At 38.7% G+C, this 18,100-nt stretch overlaps 2 protein-coding genes and 1 long non-coding RNA gene across 5 annotated transcripts in view; all 3 read right to left on the bottom strand.

Moving 5' to 3' along the window:
* LOC131328056 (uncharacterized) overlaps window positions 1-3,731 on the bottom strand; it is a 29,536-nt gene extending 25,805 nt beyond the window's left edge. Inside the window, exons 1-2 of the mRNA XM_058361192.1 lie at window positions 2,151-3,731; window positions 2,038-2,076 (exon numbers count right to left, since the gene is read on the bottom strand). The gene's annotated coding sequence lies outside the window, so the exon portion shown is untranslated. The remainder of the gene's footprint in view (window positions 1-2,037; window positions 2,077-2,150) is intronic.
* Window positions 3,732-4,881: 1,150 nt separating this feature from the next.
* LOC131328059 (uncharacterized) lies at window positions 4,882-5,399 on the bottom strand. Its single transcript, XR_009200350.1, has 2 exons — window positions 5,093-5,399; window positions 4,882-4,994 (listed from the first exon to the last, which is right to left on the bottom strand). It is a non-coding gene; the product is annotated as an uncharacterized LOC131328059 (long non-coding RNA).
* A 4,153-nt stretch (window positions 5,400-9,552) lies between these two features.
* LOC131328053 (chaperone protein dnaJ 6-like) lies at window positions 9,553-16,187 on the bottom strand. Of its 3 annotated transcripts, none has more exons than XM_058361185.1 (7): window positions 15,994-16,187; window positions 14,508-14,737; window positions 14,257-14,362; window positions 14,139-14,176; window positions 13,946-14,052; window positions 11,563-11,606; window positions 9,553-11,401 (listed from the first exon to the last, which is right to left on the bottom strand). In XM_058361185.1, the coding sequence occupies exons 3-7, from the start codon at window positions 14,324-14,326 to the stop codon at window positions 11,379-11,381; spliced, it is 282 nt and encodes a 93-aa protein (XP_058217168.1). In that variant the 5' UTR covers window positions 14,327-14,362; window positions 14,508-14,737; window positions 15,994-16,187; the 3' UTR covers window positions 9,553-11,378. The 3 variants fall into 3 exon arrangements, with proteins under 3 accessions (XP_058217168.1, XP_058217167.1, XP_058217169.1); XM_058361184.1 differs by having other exon boundaries at window positions 14,508-14,657; XM_058361186.1 differs by lacking the exons at window positions 14,257-14,362; window positions 14,508-14,737.
* Between the last annotated feature and the right edge of the window lie 1,913 nt (window positions 16,188-18,100).

Raw genomic sequence — 18,100 nt, 5'->3', positions numbered from 1 at the left:
CCCACACCTGGCATACATCGAGACTAAGGCATTTTGCACAAACAAACACCCATCAGGGCGGCTAGCATCAATAGACTTATGAACGTCCCTCCCTAAATCCAGATTTTGTTCTTGACCACAAGCCTTGAAATACGTACTTGCAAAAATCACTCGTTCCTCATTTTTTCAAATTAGAGAAAAAATTTGAAAAGATGTCAATACTGTTACAAATCCTCGCAAAAAATGAAATACATACTCAAAGAATTATGCAATTTGCTAAAATTACAGAAAATGACGACATTGCACAAATCTAATTGGCGAATGACAAGCACTCAAAGAACTATGCAACTTGGTAAAATTACAAAAAATATGTTTTGAAATACGTACTTTTAAACCGGGGCATTGTGCTTGCAATCCACCAGCGGTCTTCCAAAGACAGGATCGCAATCCACCAGCGGTCAGAAAATATGTTTCGATTGTCTTCTTTGATCGTCTTCTCGATCGTCTTCCTTGATCGCCTTCTCTCCCTTACATTATTGACAATAGCAGTTGCTGAGTAAAACCCTAAGCAAAGGACTCAAATCCACCAAAAGGTAATCTAAATGTTTTGTGCGAAACGCGATTTCTGAACAAACTCGATTTCTGATGAATTTTTCAGCTTCAAATCTGCCAAAAGGTAAACTAATTGTTACCTGATACGTCTTGTCTCTATTTCTCAAAAAACTCGATTTCTGAAGAACAGTAGAGAGAGAATGGCAGATATAGAGAAGTCAGAGTAGTCTTGTCTTCTCCGATGTTCGTAGTCGAAGGAGTCGTGTCTTCTCCGATCGATCGGTTTGGGAAGGTAACAGTAGAGTATAGGTTTTGGGTAACAGTAGCGTATAGGTTTTGGGAACGTCTCTTCTACGGAGTAAAAACGGGGGTATTTTTGACTTATGTTATGTTATAAAATTACAATGTGGACTGTTTAGGTTATAAAATTACAGTGTGGACCCGAGGCTTTAAGAAATCCTTACAGTGGACCTTCTACTAAATCTCCCATAAAAAAAAGATGTTCTAATAACAAAGATAAAGGGGGCAGCCCTTGGGCAGATCAAAACACTAGAAAAGGAGACTACCTCAGCAAGACTCGAACTTGCCCATATTCAATGAAAACACATGGACTTACCACTGGGCCAAACACCTTATCTATTAGCATTACGCGCTAACTTATATATTTATTACAAACTTCATGCTTAATTTTTTGTTTTTTTGGTTGCCCCATGGTGGGGGTTGCCCAAGCCCGGGGGCTTGTTGGACTTACCCCGGCGCCTCTATACCAATCATTCAATCTTAGTTTGTTCACTAGCAATATTTGCTACATGCAGCTAGTGAGGCAGGTGTAAGCATCAGATTTCGCCCCACCTATTATAGCTAGAGGAGTGCTAGGGACAAAGAATTGACCCTTAAAGTGTATATGAACGGTTCAGATTCACTGTGCAGTGCATCTGAACCGTTCATGTACACTTTAAGGGCCAATTCTTTACCGATTTTCTTTGCACTTAGCATTTCTCATCATGTCAATGTAAGCCATAACGAGGACGAGTGCACAGCTCCCGGTAAAGGTAAACAAGCACCATAAGCATCAGGTTTTTCTCATGATAAGCCACAGGACCACTTGATTTAATAAACATCATAAAACATATGTGCGTGCATAGCCTAGGCATGAGGCATAGCAGCTCAGGATGAGTATTGCTCCCCTTCCGTTTATCCTTCCGTTTATCGGTCAAAAAACGGGTCTCGGTAACCTTAAACTTGACCATCTAGTCTCACATCGGCATCGATAGATGTGCTTGTTTTAACATTCTAAAGATATTTGTTCAAGCTTCATCGAAGTCGGATGATATTTGACCATTGGAATTACCAGAACTTTGCCGGCACATGGTAAATGGAGTGATTTACGCACAAAAAAAATTGCACGCATAACTCTTAACCCAATTATCAGCAAACATTGTATATAGTACATAGTAGAGATGCTCAAAAAACTAACCTCAAGAAAAATAGCTTTAAGAGCCATACCAGTTGACATTTGTGCACTTCTTCCCCGACACTTTTTCACTACCAAACAAAAAAATCACAAACTTCCGAAGAAAAATAATACTCCGTAATAGTACAGTTTGAAAAGAGCATACCTTTCTCCTAGTCTTTGGTCCTGTATGGCCAACAAATTCACCTACATCAGTTCTCTTTCTCTGTACTTTTGTTACCTTGTCGGTTGGTAAAATTCCCAGTCTTGGAAACAACTAAGCAAGCAACTAATAGATGAAATCAAATCCTCTTCATTTTCCTTTCGCCGGCCCCACCATCTTGGAAACTCTGATCTTTCACAGCTTGTCTACCGAAATCTTATCAACTAAAGACTTGTTCAACAAAACCCACAACAAATTCCACAAAGTGATTCAGAACCCACAAATCATTAGTCCAAAGGAACTACATTTGCTGTACAAACCCACAACAAATTTCGCAAAAAGGATTCAAAGGTAATAATAAAGAAGGAAGAGGGCATCCTAATTATACCAGCAAAAAATACAAACCTTATCTAAAGGAAAATAACAGATGGTCTATCAAACACCTAGTAGGCGTTTCCATAATCGAAGGATTAAGCTTCACAAACCCAGCATAAGCGAATGATTTGATCAAAGCTTTTTACCGACCTTGATCAAAGCTTTACAAACTCAACCAAAAAAAAAGCCCCAATATTGGGGTTTTTACCAGCTTGGGGATTTTTTTAGGATCGTTGAAGTGAAGCTGCCAACAGTTGGAGTGGAAGACGATAACGGCAGATGGCTCCGACGACGATACAGAATAGTCAAACTTGAAATCACGTGAAACTCTGTCGAAGTTGATATCGCATGAAACTCTGCCGAATTTGAAATCGTCGTCATTGTTGGAAAAGCCTGAAACTCTTAAGATGGGAGGGAGAGAGTTATTCGTGTAAGAGAGAGAGAGGATGTAAGGTCGATTTGAATTTTGAAATTATTTGTGAGAGAGAGAGAGGAGGGGGGGAGAGAGAGGGAGGGGGGCTGACTGGGGAAAGTAGAGGTGAGATGCAGACTTGCAGAGTACTCTGGGAAAGGTAGATGTGAGAGAGAGAGAGCATGAGGTGGAGGGAAAGGAGCCCTTGGATCAAATTAATCCCACCCATCCACTAATTACGTTTAATGGCAGGAGTAAACCTGGACTCTTGCTAGCCGTTGGATCAAAATGAATGGTTCGGATTTATGCTTCTACCTCAACCAATCAACAAGTGACACATATATAGTATTTCAAAAATCTGAGCTCCATTGTTATATAGATGTATCCGAGTCTTGGGAGCATCCCAAAATGTCCTAAAATCAACTACATGAATTGCCCAAATCCTAATACATAAAATAGAGAAAACAAAGAAATCATATGTCGGCTAACATAACAGTCATGGTTGGGTAACCAAAAATACTTCCTTTATCGACTACAACCTTCCCAAACAATTAACCAAAAATGAAAGAATTGAAACAAATGGAGTGATTGCCATTCTAATGTGTTCCAAATTGATTGCACCTAGAAATAAAAATTAGTAAAACTTTGTTCAAAGATGTTGGGATTGCAAGAAATGCATACATAAGGATGCATGTGAGTTCAAATATGTTGGGATTGCAGCTCTAGAAGATGACCCGTTATCAACTCTTGTTGCTTGTAGTCCTTCTCTAAGTTGTCACTATCCCACTTTGCCATATTTTTCCGGGAGCAATGAAACGAAAAATAGGTGAGATGCTTACACATTACCCAAGAACAAAATAAGCACATAAACCCCTATCGAATTAAGGATTTATGAAAATTAAGCTGTTGAACTATCCATTTTGTGTGCTCTTGCCGTTAAAAAAATGAGGTATGTGCTCTTTCCTCATCACCAACCTCCACATTTCTAGAGAGTCATGGAAATGCTAGAATAGGAAACGATGTGCCTTTTATGTTTTGAGCCACGTTATTTGTTTTCCTCAATTGAAACACCTTATGCTCCAATTGATCGGTGTGAGCCTACAATCATTGTGCTCTACCTAACTTAGCCATAGCCATGTGCTGCAAAGAGAAACTCTTAGCGTTAATGCTTAAACCACCAATAGAAAAAATTGCTAAACCAACTCAAACTGAATACCCCAATGAGAATAACCAGTCCCTATCAAATGACCCGAATTTAAAGCAACTAGCAAGTGCCTTTATCTGGCTAGCTGACTTCTAAAAAGCTTCACATATGGATCATTAATTTTCGGCATCAAGTTGACTATACTCAATTTAAACCTTAGATTGATACTAAAAGGGGCGAGCGATAAAATTAAGCAAGTTTTGTTAGCCTTTTGAATACCAAATTCACCTATGGAACCATTAGAAAACCAAATTAAGCATGGCGGCCTTATTCATTAGATTAACTGCTAGAACTTAGACAATTAAAACTACATTGATCACGATTCAACAAATGGGCGTTTTCTAAAAGGAACGAAAAGGAGAGAGAACTAACCCAAGTATACAACTCATGCATCTCAAAGAACTAATTAAAAAGGAAAACCAAAGCAAAACATTGCAAACACCACTTGCCAATAATTGCCCAAAGATACAAGCAACATCCAACTAACAAATCAATTTGAGCAACCCAAAAAAAAAAAAAAAACATCAAACCACTGGCACAAATACATCTCCATAGTCTAAATACATTAATCTAACTTATTCTACAAGACCCATAATCAAATTTGTTAACCAAATAGCATTCTAAACTATACGTTGTTTGATGAAAAACTTTTAAAATCAATCCTTGTTTAGGGTTTAGGGTTTAGGACTCACCAACCCAGAATCAAATTTGTTAACCAAATAGCAAATAATAAGAAAAAAAACCCTTCATCTTTAGAGTTCCATTACACGCACAGGGAGCCTCCATCTCATGCTCTTCATCTTCTTCTATACAAATCCTGCACTCCCTCACAATCTTTTTCGAACACCCTTGGCCTCTAAACAAAGAAAAACTAATTAAGTTCCAATATTGATATTTTGACTAAACGATACAATGAGATTAAAAAATAATAATAATAATAACCAAAACCCTGACCTGGTATGCAGAAGCATCAGTAGTACTCCCAATCCCAAACTCATCCAAATTAGTCTTCCCAACCATAATAGACCCACTCTCACTCAACTCCCTCATCGCCATGGCATCAAACGGCGGCCGATACCGTTCCAGAACCCTAGACCCAGACGTCGTCCACCGTACAAATATTATCCTTGACAGTAACCAAAACTCCAGCCGATGGGCCCACCTCTTTGTTCCGCTCGATCTTCCTGTCGATCTTGTCGACCTCCCTCAGCATAGCAATGGGATCGAAGAAGATTTGGTTGGGGGGGGGGGGGGGGGGGGGGGGGGGGGTTATCATAGTTCACTGTAACAAATCCAATGGTTAGGATTTATAGGAGGCATTTGGACCAATAAAAGTGTGACACATACATAACTTTTCAAAAAACCTAAAAGTTGTTGAATCAAGATGAATGGCAGGAGTAAACCTAGACTCTTGCTAGTCGTTGGATCAAGATGAATGGTTGGGATTTATGCTTCTGCCTCAAGCAATCAGCAAGTGACGCATAGTTTTTCAAAAAACCTGAGCTCCATAGTTATATAGACTAGGAATTGTCTGTGCCTAAAGGTACGGCGCAACTCGTTTCAATGACAATAAAATCAAACTATCTTTCACTATGTTGAACACCTATGAACGAATTTTTCGGGAAGTCGTTAAGAATTCTGTGCCTGAAGGCACTTGCTAAAGCCTCTAAAAGAGAAGTCAAAGGGCTAAACTCAAAAAGTGAAGATTCGTCTTGCTTTCTTCCTTTTATTCGAAGGGGCTGTCCATCGAAGTTGCGATTGGAATAAAGAACTCATACGTAGGAGAACACAAGCACACTTTCCTTCTTATGCAGGCCCACATGGAGGCTATCAGTCTGGCCTCATCTAGATATGGGATAGAGTAGTTGACGATGCACCCTGAATGTAAGGAATTTGAATCTATCGCGCTCGCACCCCATTCAAAGTGGTTGATCAGGATGATTCCCGGCGAAATCCAACTCAACCCAAAGAAAAAGTCTTCGACCTCGTCCATATGATCCCTATTGAGTGTGGGAGGTAGGAGCGGGAAGAGTACCTGAGGTCGCCCTCCGGGTATATGGCGGTTGCTACAACGGTGCTCGGGAACCACCGGAGGTGGAGGAGGAGAGAGCTCGGGGCAGACTTAGAGAGAGAGAGGGATGGCAGTGGAGAGTAGGTGGGTGTTAGTTGTGTGTCTTGAATACTTGTTGAATGCTTGTCTTTTATATGAGCCTTGGAGATGGGAGAGAGCCAGGTGTAAGGCTCCTCCCCATTGGTGGACAGAGTGGAGGTTGACCTCCTTTCCTCTTTCAGTCCCAAGTCAGGCATCGGAGCCCGTAACCGAGGAACCAACAGAGGCTATTTCAGTGATACATGGAGACACGCATCATCTGCCAAGTCAGGTGGTAGGCATGATACGGGCTCCGAGGTGCCAGGCGGTAGGTATGATACTTCTTTCGAGATGTCAGATGGCGGTCGATGCCCCCCTCTCTCTCTAGGACCGGTCAAGTTAAAGCTCGTCGGAGGCAAGCTCGTCCTCCTTGACAAACCCCTTGCTCTAGCCTCCAAGCCACATTCCTCCTTGGGTCCCGAGCGAGGTACCTAGGCCCTGCTCCCGGCCTAGGATGGTGTATAAAGTCGCCTTTAAGTATTCAGAGTCTTCGAAGTGTTGCGGAGGAGGTGAGGTGCCTGGAGGTGACCTCACTCCTTCATGGGTGGAGAGTTCTTGGAGGAGGCCTTGCTCCTCTGGAGGTCGAGATTGTGGAGGAAGCTTACTTCGGCGGAGGCAAGGTTCGTGGAGGAGGTCTCCTCCTGAGTGGAACGCATAACTTGTGGAGGAAGCTTCACTTTGGCAGAGACAAGGTTCGTGGAGGAAGTATTCCTTCTCCGGAGACAGTCTGTGGAGGAAGCCTCCTCCTGGGGGTGAACATTGTGGAGGAGGCATGCCCCTCCTGGAGAATGAACTTTGTGGAGGAGGCATGCTCCTCCCGGAGGTGATCTTTGTGGAGGAGGCATGCTCCTCCTGGAGGTGAAGCTTGTGGAGGAGGCATGCCCCTCCTAGAGGTGAACCTTGTGGAGGAGGGATGCTCCTCCGGGAGGTGAAGCTTGTGGAGGAGGGATGCTCCTCCTGGAGGTGCACTTTGTGGAGGAGGCATGCTCCTCCTGGGGATGAATCTTATGGAGGAGGCATGCTCCTCCTGGGGGATAAACTTTGTGGATGAGGCATGCTCCTCCTGGAGGTGACCTTTGTGGATGAGGCATGCTCCTCCAGGAGATGGTCATCGGCGGAGTTCTTGAAGAAGGTGCATCCAATTGCGAGATATATCGTATACCCACATTGAGAAAAAAAAAAGGTCCATAATGTGCAGGGGCTCACACAAAATCTCCTCAACTTCTCTTTTCCTTCTATTAGTCAGAAATCGAATTCGAAAGACAGGAGAAAGTATCCTGACTACTTTTGGTCCTGCGGAAGCACATATAGATATTGATAGATTCCACCGATTGCCCTCCCAAGATGAGCAGGAACCTATCTATATCTCTTGATAGAAGTTCATAGCCAGTTCTCAACCTCAAGGTTTCACTTTCTAGCAACTCTTAGACCTTACGCCCGTCCTCTCTTCATACAATATATTCTACTAGGATAGCCATGCCGAACTAAGAGCAGAAAAGACCATTCTCTTGGTTAGGCACGTAGGAACTATAGATTTCAAAATTCCTAACAACAGGAATGAGAACGGCTTCATGCACTATCTAGTAGGCCACGACCATTCCCTATTTGCTCTTAAGCATTTGAACTCAAGTTTAGCTCCCCTCATACTTTCTAGGTCTCCTCATAATGAGTAGGGGGGTCTATCCTTTTTTTGTGAAAGATCCACATATTTCCTTAGCCCTGACGCAACTTTATACCTATATTCGAAGAGCAAAAGTTTTTTGCAATCCCTATTCATCATAAATTTTCTATGATGAAAACAACCTTCAGTAATCAAACACCATGTTCAAGCATGAAGATGTAATAACATTGAGCTACTATAATAGCATTTTTCATAGTAATTGCCCTTGCCTAAAGGCACGATGCAACATGTTCTGTCGAACAAACCCCACCGAAAAACCCAACATGCAACATGTTCCGTCAAACTAAACCCACCCCCCCCCCCCCCCCAAAAAAAAAAAAAAAACAAGACTTCTCCGAGAAGTTAATTTTTCGAATAAGCTTCAAACATGACCCATCTAATCAATTTCAATAAATGACGTTTTAAAAAATACCACGTTTTACAAAGACCAATGAAACCAAAGATGCTTAATTTAAGTAAAGTTCATTTAGTACCTAACTTACATATAATAATTTCGCCCAACAAAAGAAACATTAGAGGAAGCAAAATAAAATGATAAGAACTATTGGCATATGCATATCTTCTTCTTCGTCATTCCCAACAAAAGTTTTCAAGACATTCGTAGCATTCCATCGTGGCTTCACTTCAACCCCAATCTTAAAACCTTGCGTACCAAATGAAATATAAATTTAGAAATTCATCACAGTGAGAGTTCATACACATTAACCAAAGAAGAAAGTGGGCATTACCTAGAAACAAAATATGTGTCTAGAACAAAATCATGTAACCTTCGTTTACTTGTTTATGGGACCAATTAATTTCAGAATCTCAAAATTGCTTCTCACCCAAAGTTGTCTAATGCCTTCTTACACGTTTTGAAAGCACGAACAGATCCTTCAGCTCTAAATCTACTAATTTTTAAGATGAATCAAGGCCTTTCCAATTGGCATTTGAAGGCTTTGTTGCAATCACAATACGCTTTTAAATTTTCGGCTTGCTCTTTTCAGTTATATACAAATCGTATATTATCCCACAAGATACACAATGCCAACTACTCATAGAAAACTATATTGATTTTAACCAACAAATCAAAACTGAGGAATAAATCAGTCTACTTGAATTACCTGTTTGGCCTGTTCAAATTAGGATAAATCACTCTACTTGATTTGCCATCCCAGTGAAGACAGTAGAAGCTTCTTTCCAGACCATTCACCCTTGTGATGAAAAAGGAAAAGAAATCCAGTGATAAGAATTAGCCTGGTGGGCAGCAAACCTCGTTTCAACTGTTGAAATATAGAACTAACCAAAATCTAAAATTCAACTAATCTAATGAAAAAGCCGTAGAGATAAAAAGTAAGCAAACTATAGCATTCAATTGACCAATTCATGAAGGGTTTGTGTGAATCCCAAAGAAAGATTTGGGATACGAAGGTTGTTGGACAAAGCGTTGTTTAGAACAACTTTCCATAACCTTTAACCAAAGTGCATCCTCCCCTTCTACATATCAATGCTAAAATCCAATACTATTTACACGCATCACAGAAATTTATCAAAGGAGCAAAAGATCACATGCAAGCACAATTATCATATCAATGCTAAAATCCAGTACTATTTACACGCATCACAGAAATTTATCAAAGGAGCAAAAGATCACATGCAAGCATAATTATCACGTTTCTAATAGGAAAAACACCTACACAAGGCCCATTCTGAATCTGCAATCTACTAGCTCTACTAATGAACCTCATTGAAGAATCTCAAACTCCTGTTTTTATAGCATATAAACCTCATAGAAGAACCTCATTGAAGAATCTCAATCTACTAACTCTGCTAAAATTGGGATTTCTAAGCGGTTTCATTTTCTCAACCAAAAATCATTGACCAACCAGTACCCAAATCACATCCATGTACAATAGTATGATCAAAATACAAAAAGGGAAGCGAAATAAAATAATCATAACTATTTTAGTGTATAACAATCCTCTTAATGTTCATTCCCGGAGAGATGTTCCAGGACACTCCAAGAATAATTTTGCAGCTTCACTTCAATCCCATTTTTTCAAAACTTTGTGTACCAAAGCAATCATAAATTTAGCAACTTATCGCAATGGGAACATAAAAGTACACATAAATTGTATCTAGAACAAAAACAGGTAAACTTTGTTTGTTTGTTGATGGGACCACTTAACTTCAGAATATCCACACATTAACCAGCTCTCTTATCCACCTTCAACCTTATTAATTTACAATAAACCTAATGCCATAACAAAACACTAATTGTTTCTTCCCTTAACTTTTCATGTACCAACACCCAAATTGCATGTGCTTCAAGGCACTTTCTGAAAATTAGGCAATCCCAACCTAAAGCAACTATCATGCAATCTTACCATACAATATGCTTGACACAAGGCCACCTAAGTTAATCATGTGAATCTAAGAAAACATGAACGATTCAATATGTTCAAATTTTATGTGATGGTTCCTATTACCTCACGAAGTACAGTCGGTCAATGCTCAAATTGCCTACACATGCTGCCATGCATCCTCAAAAGACCTTACATCAAGATAAGATTCAAAAGTATAGATCCCTTTAATAGAGGTCAATGTTTTTTGCCAAGGAAAGAAAACAAAGCCAATTTTATGCCAATGGGAACCTGATTCTTATACAAAAGATGTGGATGATCCAAGATATACCAATTTTAAACCCTGAGCCTCCAAATACCAATTTCAAACTTCTTTCAAATATATTTTTCGATAAGTGACAACTACTATCTATCAGCTCATGCCTGAAGGCACTTTTTAAATTACCATATTTCATCACCTCCAATTTTTGCAAGCTAACTGAAGACGAACTCGCTCAACCACCAAAATATTATTATTTATTTGAAATAAAGAAGGACGAATCTCCAAATTCTTCATACAAAGCAGAAATTATTTTTACTAGATTACCCCAGTTGACCTAACTTGACTAAACAAAAAAATATAACTTGCCAAATAGAGCAGCAATGCTTTGTAGCTAGAGTAGAACCAACAAATACTAACAAAATGTAGAAGAACAGCAAATACTACTGCCTGAAGTCTATTTGTGTCATGCTAGTGTGAATTCCAGTTGAAACCAGCCATTTCAGTATCATCAGAAATATGGATTCACATCAAGAACATAAATAAATCAAAGCCCAAAGAGAGTTGGGTAACTGTGAGAGGTTGGTGACAAAGAGGTTAGCGTTTCAAACAATTAAATCACAGCAAAAAATTAAATCGCACCTACAAAGTAAATCAAAGAGCTAAAAAACTAAAATCCTAATTGAAAACCAAAAGCTGCAATGATCATGAAACCTCAGTGGACAAAAAATAACTAAAGGAGAATAATAATCACCTAGAGGGCTTTCTGTCAAATACCTAGTAGGCATTTGCCTAATCCTTGTTTCACCTCATTTGCTCACATATATCGGACCTGTAGCAAACGGATTGCCGTCCAACAAAAAAGGGACTTCAAAAAGTATTGTAAAAAACATGTCATACAGTAAACTAAATACTCCTAACACCTCACATTTTGTAAAAAAGGGAAAAAAGAAACAAAAACAATCATAGATAGCAGGAGAAACAGAATCTTACGTCGAAAGGAATATGTAGACCTCCATACAATCGCCAAATCATACCTGCAAAGGGAAAAGGCCGAAATTAGTTGGCCATACTATTTCTCAATAAAGGGTTCCCCAAAGCCCTAATTAGTTGGCCAAAATTAGTTGATCTTTATACTCGACTAGCGGATGAGCTTCAGGCACGGTGCAACATGTTCAGACTTTGAGCACAACTAAATTGAATTACCCTTCTTGGCTTCTAACCAACCCGATAAGGCGATAACAAACCCGACTTTTTCAGGAAAAGATTTTTTAAATAAGATTCAAACAGGGTACATCTAATCAATTTCAAGCAAGTGAATTTCAAAAAATATATACAAAAACAAGGTTCTCTAAGTTTTGCCAAAAAAAAAAAAATGATCACAACCTAAGCTAGTTAAATCACTACATAATGATCCGCTCTTTCAACCTCCCTAACCTAAGCAAAATATGCATAGACCAATTTTAACAATTCATCAATTAAGTTGGATACAAAAAACTTGCACATTTCATCATACCCCTTCAGAGAATCAATGTTCTATAAAGCGCTCGGCGCTAGGCGGGCGGCCGACCACCTTCAAGCTTCGAGACCTATTAATCGGCCATTAATCGCCTTTTAGCAATTAGTCGGCTTATTTTTAAAAAAATATTCTACAACCTCCCTAGAGTCCCTACCATTAATAATCATAGTTTTTTTAGTTGATGTGATATATCTTCTCTCCCAAAAAATTTCTTAGGTCTCTTTGGCTATTGGATACTCAATGTTAACAATTCTGAATGTTAACAGTTCTCTACATTTCAAATATGGAGACATAGAAGTTCAATATTCATAGTTCAAACCAAATGAAACCACTTCTAAATTGTGTATCATACAGTCAATACTTACTAGTTACTTACTACACGTCTACACGGCTACACCAAACGGTCCAAACCATAAATTTACACTGTGCAATTACAATACTACACTACTCTACTACTCAGTGTTAAATTTTGTCAAAAAAAAAAAAATACTACTCACTACAGAGAGAGGGGGATAGAGAAATTAGAGAGAGAGATTACAGAGAGAGGGGGATCGAGAGAGAGGCATTGAGAGAAACTTTACAGGCTTACAGCAGTTAGCAGTGAGGCACAGCGGCGGTGAATGGTGATGAAAGGCGTCGGCGATGACGGGCGGCAGCCGATGACTAGTGGCGGCAATGACTGGCGTCGGTGATGAGAGGCGATCGTCGATGTACTGGCGTCGGCAGTCGGCGATGACTGGGTTTCTTCCCAAACCCAGATCGATGAGAGGCTGATCGAATAAGAGCCCAACACTTACACTAAGGCTCCGTTCCAGAAACGGAAAAAAGCCCTTATTTTTTAAGAAGTAATTTTAAGTTCAAAAATTATGGACTTATTGAAATCTAAAAATATGCAATATAGATCTTGTTTAAAAGATCTCATCGAGATCTCGATGAGATCTTTTATAAGATGCAAAAAAAAAATTTAAATTTTTTTTTCATTTATATTATTTTTGAGTTTGAAAATGTGAAACAAGCTGCTTATTTTTTAAGGAGGTTTCTAGAACGGAGCCTAATTCGAAGCCTTAAATAACCTGGTATGAGTATAACAGTTACCCCCTTTGTTTTCTAAAAATTTAGATTTACCCCGCCTAATCACTCATTAGCCAATTAGTTGCCCATGAACTGATTAATCGCCTATCACCACCTAGACGTTGACTAATGAAGCGGCAATTAATCGCCGCCGAACTCCGATTAATCTTCTAGCTGCCTAATTCAACCTTTTAGCCTTAATCTCATTGGACAACCCAGATTTTCGATTAATCGCCCATTAACAGGTGATTAATCCCGCCTTTTAGAACACTGCAGAGAATGCTAACTAAGAATGAATTCTAATAGCAAATGAGCCCATGCCTAAAGGCACTTATTCAAAAGCATTGACCAATGGAGACAAAAGAAGTCTAATTTCAGTGTGTAGTAAGCACATTGTTAGTGTGCTTTTAGTACGTTACTCATGAACTAAATAATAACAGTGTTTACACAAATTAAATTGTATAATCAAATGGCATTTCTAACCAACTCCATTTTCTCCTACCAACAACCATTAACCAATGAATACTCCTATTGCATCCATGAATCTCATTACAAAATCTACAGACTAACCCATCCCTAAAGGCACTTCAAAACCAATGCGGACCTTGTTCTAGAGCAACATGCAGGCTTGTCCTATTATAGACCACCTCGACTAACTCAACTTGATTCCTTTGTGATCTTCCTTCACAAAACAGTTACACAGGTCCATCTGATTTACTGAATAAACACAAAATGCACGCCTATAGATGGAAAAAGCATAATTATTTCACTCCCATGGGGATTCACCTGTTCAAATTACCCTTGTACTTCTTGTACAGGTCAATCAAATCATTTTTCTCTGAGTCAAATCCTCTGTAGTTTGCTCCGAACTCTTCAATATCAGCCTCAGTGATCTGCAAACAATGTAGATGTGTTATATAAATCAAATATTATAACTTGCAGCCCAAAAAGAGACACTATTGTAAGAAACCGAAGCAACCTTTCTATACATAGTTCGGAAAAAGCTCCTGCAAGGTCCTGCCATTCAGGAAAGGAAGAAATGAGATAGTTACCGCTTGATCAACAAAAATGTAGCAGAAAATGATGATGATAAGTACTCATAGCATCATCAACACAACTAGTTTGATCATAGAGCGCCCTTTTCTCCTCAACAACAAGAATTGACATCACCTTCTGCAACTGCAAGAACTTTTCTTTTGCCTCCTATATGTAATGCAATAAAGGTTAGTAACGTAGAAAAAATCAGGTCAAAAATCTGTAAACTTGAAGTTTGAGGAAATAGTTTAAACAGAAAATGCAAGTATGTAGATGGAAAAAGCATAAGTATTTCACTCCCATGAGGATTGACCTGTTCATGTTACCCTTGTACTTCTTGTACAGGTCAATCAAATCCTTTTTCTCTGTGTCAGCTCCTCTATAGTTTGCTTCAAACTCTTCAATATGAGCCTTAGTGATCTGCAAACAATGTAGATGTGTTATATAAAGCAAATATCATGACCTGCAGTTCAAAAAGAGACACGATTGTAAGAAACCAAAGCAACTTTTCTTTACATAGTTCGGAAAAACTCCTACAAGGTCCTGCCATTCAGGAAAGGAAGAAATGAGATAACTGCCTCTTGATCAACAAAAATGCAGCAGAAAATGATGATGATAAGTACTCATAGCATCATCAACACAACCAGTTTGATCATAGAGTGCCCTTTTCTCCTCATCACCAAGAATTGATATCACCTTCTACAATTGCTGGAAGTTTTCAATCACTTATTACATTGAAACTTGATATCAATCACATAATTACACTGCAATTTTTAGACCCCTAAGGATAGGCCAAATGGCCAAGGCCTCAGGGGTTTGCCCCATCAAGTTTAAAAGTTGCCAAGTGCTATCTAGTGGATTACTTTGGAATCAATCCATACAGGTCTTTGCTCAAGCTTTAATTTAGGCCCCCGCTAGTGGACAATGAGATTAGTCCCTCAAGATTAGTTGAGGTACGCATAAATTGGCCCAAGCACTTAAATTTTAAAAAATTCCACTGCAATTTCTATGAACCAAACAAAATCGGGCCTTTCAATTGGGGTTGGAGGAGGGCTGTGTGTTAGGTAGCTTACAACTAGCACGTAAAAGCCCCGTTAGATCTTTATGACATGAATTCTTATATGAATATGTATCAAACGGGTCATCATTCAAATAAATAAAAAAGAATCGTGGAACATACCATCAACTGGAATTGGAATTTATTGAGACCTGAGACCTCCACATATCACCAGAGTGTACCTGAAAAGACAGGAAAATGACCAAACTATATATCATGTTAAAAGGTACTATTTATTTATAGTCAAAAGGCCTAAATAATCTACTTGGACAATTAATCTTGGTTGCAACCATGAAGCTTCAAAACATCACAGTATTATAAGAGACCTGATTACGGGTAAACATAGGATAACTCAGGTAGATACTAAGAAAAAAACTCCAGAAAGCTATAAAATGTATTTTGGAAGTCCTGAAAGGAAAAGGAAAATGAACATGAAATTTGAAAATGGACCAAAGCAATTTTGGGTTAAAATGCACAGCTCTTTCGTATCTCTACTTTCCTTTCCTCTTTATTTGGGAAACATATAGTTCAATGTTTATAAACATGATCAAACGAAGAGGACACAGAAAGAATATTAAGGAATTTGACAATTAAGAGGCAATTACTGTTATCTCAATTTGTTGAGCCATCAAATGACATGTTCATGACTAATGGAGAAATTATATCTTGAGCCACTAACAATATAACTTCATCCTCCTGGAAAAAGAATTTGGCTTAGAGCTTCATTGAAGAGAGAACTCACCCCGCAAGTAAGACTCCATCAGGATCTCCCCAATTACTGAGCATATTCTCTAGAATATGGGTACACCGGCTCACAACATCTAGCAACCTATGCCCACCAACCCTATAACGTCACCCCTGCAAAAACATTTATGCTCTCGCTTTAGACAGGAAGCAACGCGTTATTCTTTTCTTAAGGCATCTTGTCTAACAACTTGTTTGCAAACAAAAATTGCAAAGCTCTGATTATTCACCCCTTCTTTACTTGTAATTTACAGATGAAAAATATTCAACTTGATGCAAAAAAATGAAGAAAACATTGGATTAGAAACAGAACATAAAATATTCAACTTGAACCGCCAATACTATATTGCGATGGCTTGTTAAAATTCCCATTCATCTGGTAAGTAGTAACACTCGTGCAACCGAAAGAATTAATTTGAAAGCAAAACAAAAAAAGAGAATCGTAGTAAACACTTGCCAATAATCACACACACAAAAAGTCCACAAACAACCTCATAAAGAGATTATCGATCAAGCAGTCAGGAAAGAAATTAATAGTCCAAAAAATTGGTGAATAGCCACAATAACAAAAAAAAAAAATTGAACATTTTTGACATAATTCCTCTTGCTTGATTTCTTTTTTCCTCGACAAATCAAAAGCAAAATTATAGGCTTCATGTGGCAATCAAAACTACTGATTCAATTAAAACACAATCAAGTTATTATACAAAATGATTAAACAAACAACATTCATTTCCATCTCAATTTTAACAAATTTCAACCGACAACTAACTTAGGTATTCAGCTTTGTTCCATGTACATGACGAATAGCAATCATAAAGCCCCCCTCCCACCCCCCCCCCCCCCCCCCCCCCCCCCCCCCCCAAACCAAGAAACTAAGTATCATGCACACATGCTGAATAAACACACCAAATAGAAAGCTTTTGTGCCTAATTGATTAAAAGCCTTTAGAGTCACCACTTGTCTTACTTCTAAGTTGAAAAGAAAACAATGATTCACCAATGGGAAGAGATGATATTTTCCTAATGCATAACGAATGGATTCCTGCTGACTTGGATTACTACCAAGGGCAACTCGGGCTTCATGAAAAGGTCCAAACAGATACCCTGTTTCGGTGCTATACAGAAAAGGAAAGTGCAAATAAGTAGAAGTTCTCAAAACTTGGATGGAGTTTGAGCTTTTGAGTTGCAATGATAGGTGCGTAAATGTTCGCATTAGCGCCTTTTAATTTATCTTTATTAAGTCCCATTTTTATATTATTATTCGGAGATTAATGCTTAATTTGTGTATTGTAGGTATTTGAAGAGTTTGATACAAAAATTTGCAAAGTTGAAATATTAAACGGTATTCGACGTTGAGCCGTTTGAATTCAATCAAGTGGAAGGTCTGGACTGCAATCAGATGCAATGATTCGCAAGTCAAATTGGCGGAGGATAGCTTCAATGTTCACTGAAAGAATAAGACTTGGACTTATGACCAAATGGTGGGCCAATGTTCACAGTTCTTTTTGATTTGACTAAAGGGTGGGCCTTTAAAAGGTAATTCACGGGCTAGAATAAACAAGAAGAGAAACATAGTTTTTCTTTTTTAGGTCGGCTCTTCTCATCACTTATAAAAGGACGACGAAAGGACGGGGCTGCGGTATCTTTTTCTTGGAGTCACGTACGACTTTCATATTTCTTTTACACAAGGAAAAGACACAGAGGAAAACAGGACGGGGGTACCGAGAGGAGAATTGAGGATCGGGGCTGCCATATGGATTTCTTTGGTTCCGAGTATTGTTTAGTTTTCTTTGAATATTTTGTTCCTTTCAAGTTATTTGAAAGTTTGTTTAATTATTCGCACTTAAGTAACTTGTTTTAATTTATGCTCTTTATACAAGTTGTTAGTTCGTTCTTGTTTAACTTAGATCTTTTATTTATTTTTCATCTCGCGTATTAAAAAGCATGATTAATTCTAGAGTTTTATTCTTTTTATTTCTAATAATTAGTGAGTAGTTTATCTGAGGTTTGGTCGTTGGGTAAAGGCGCGCAGCGACCCAATTAGGATTCGTCTCGCAACTTTTTCGTGCATTAATTTAATTTAATAAATTTAGTTGGTGAAAA

Source organism: Rhododendron vialii, chromosome 5a (genome assembly GCF_030253575.1).
Source record: "Rhododendron vialii isolate Sample 1 chromosome 5a, ASM3025357v1".
Classification (NCBI taxonomy): domain Eukaryota; kingdom Viridiplantae; phylum Streptophyta; class Magnoliopsida; order Ericales; family Ericaceae; genus Rhododendron; species Rhododendron vialii.
Note: the sequence above shows the minus strand (reverse complement) of the source record. Positions and strands in the feature narration are given on the sequence as shown.

What these genes read in the sequence shown, in the direction of transcription:
- LOC131328053 (XM_058361185.1), bottom strand. Translation starts at nt 14,326, where the DNA reads ATGTCAATTCTTGTTGTTGAGGAGAAAAGGGCGCTCTATGATCAAACT. An exon ending in TTGTGTTGATGATGCTATGA is followed by an intron (nt 14,177 to 14,256) that starts GTACTTATCATC and finishes CCTGAATGGCAG; the next exon opens with GACCTTGCAGGAGCTTTTTC. An exon ending in TCCGAACTATGTATAGAAAG is followed by an intron (nt 14,053 to 14,138) that starts GTTGCTTCGGTT and finishes CATTGTTTGCAG; the next exon opens with ATCACTGAGGCTGATATTGA.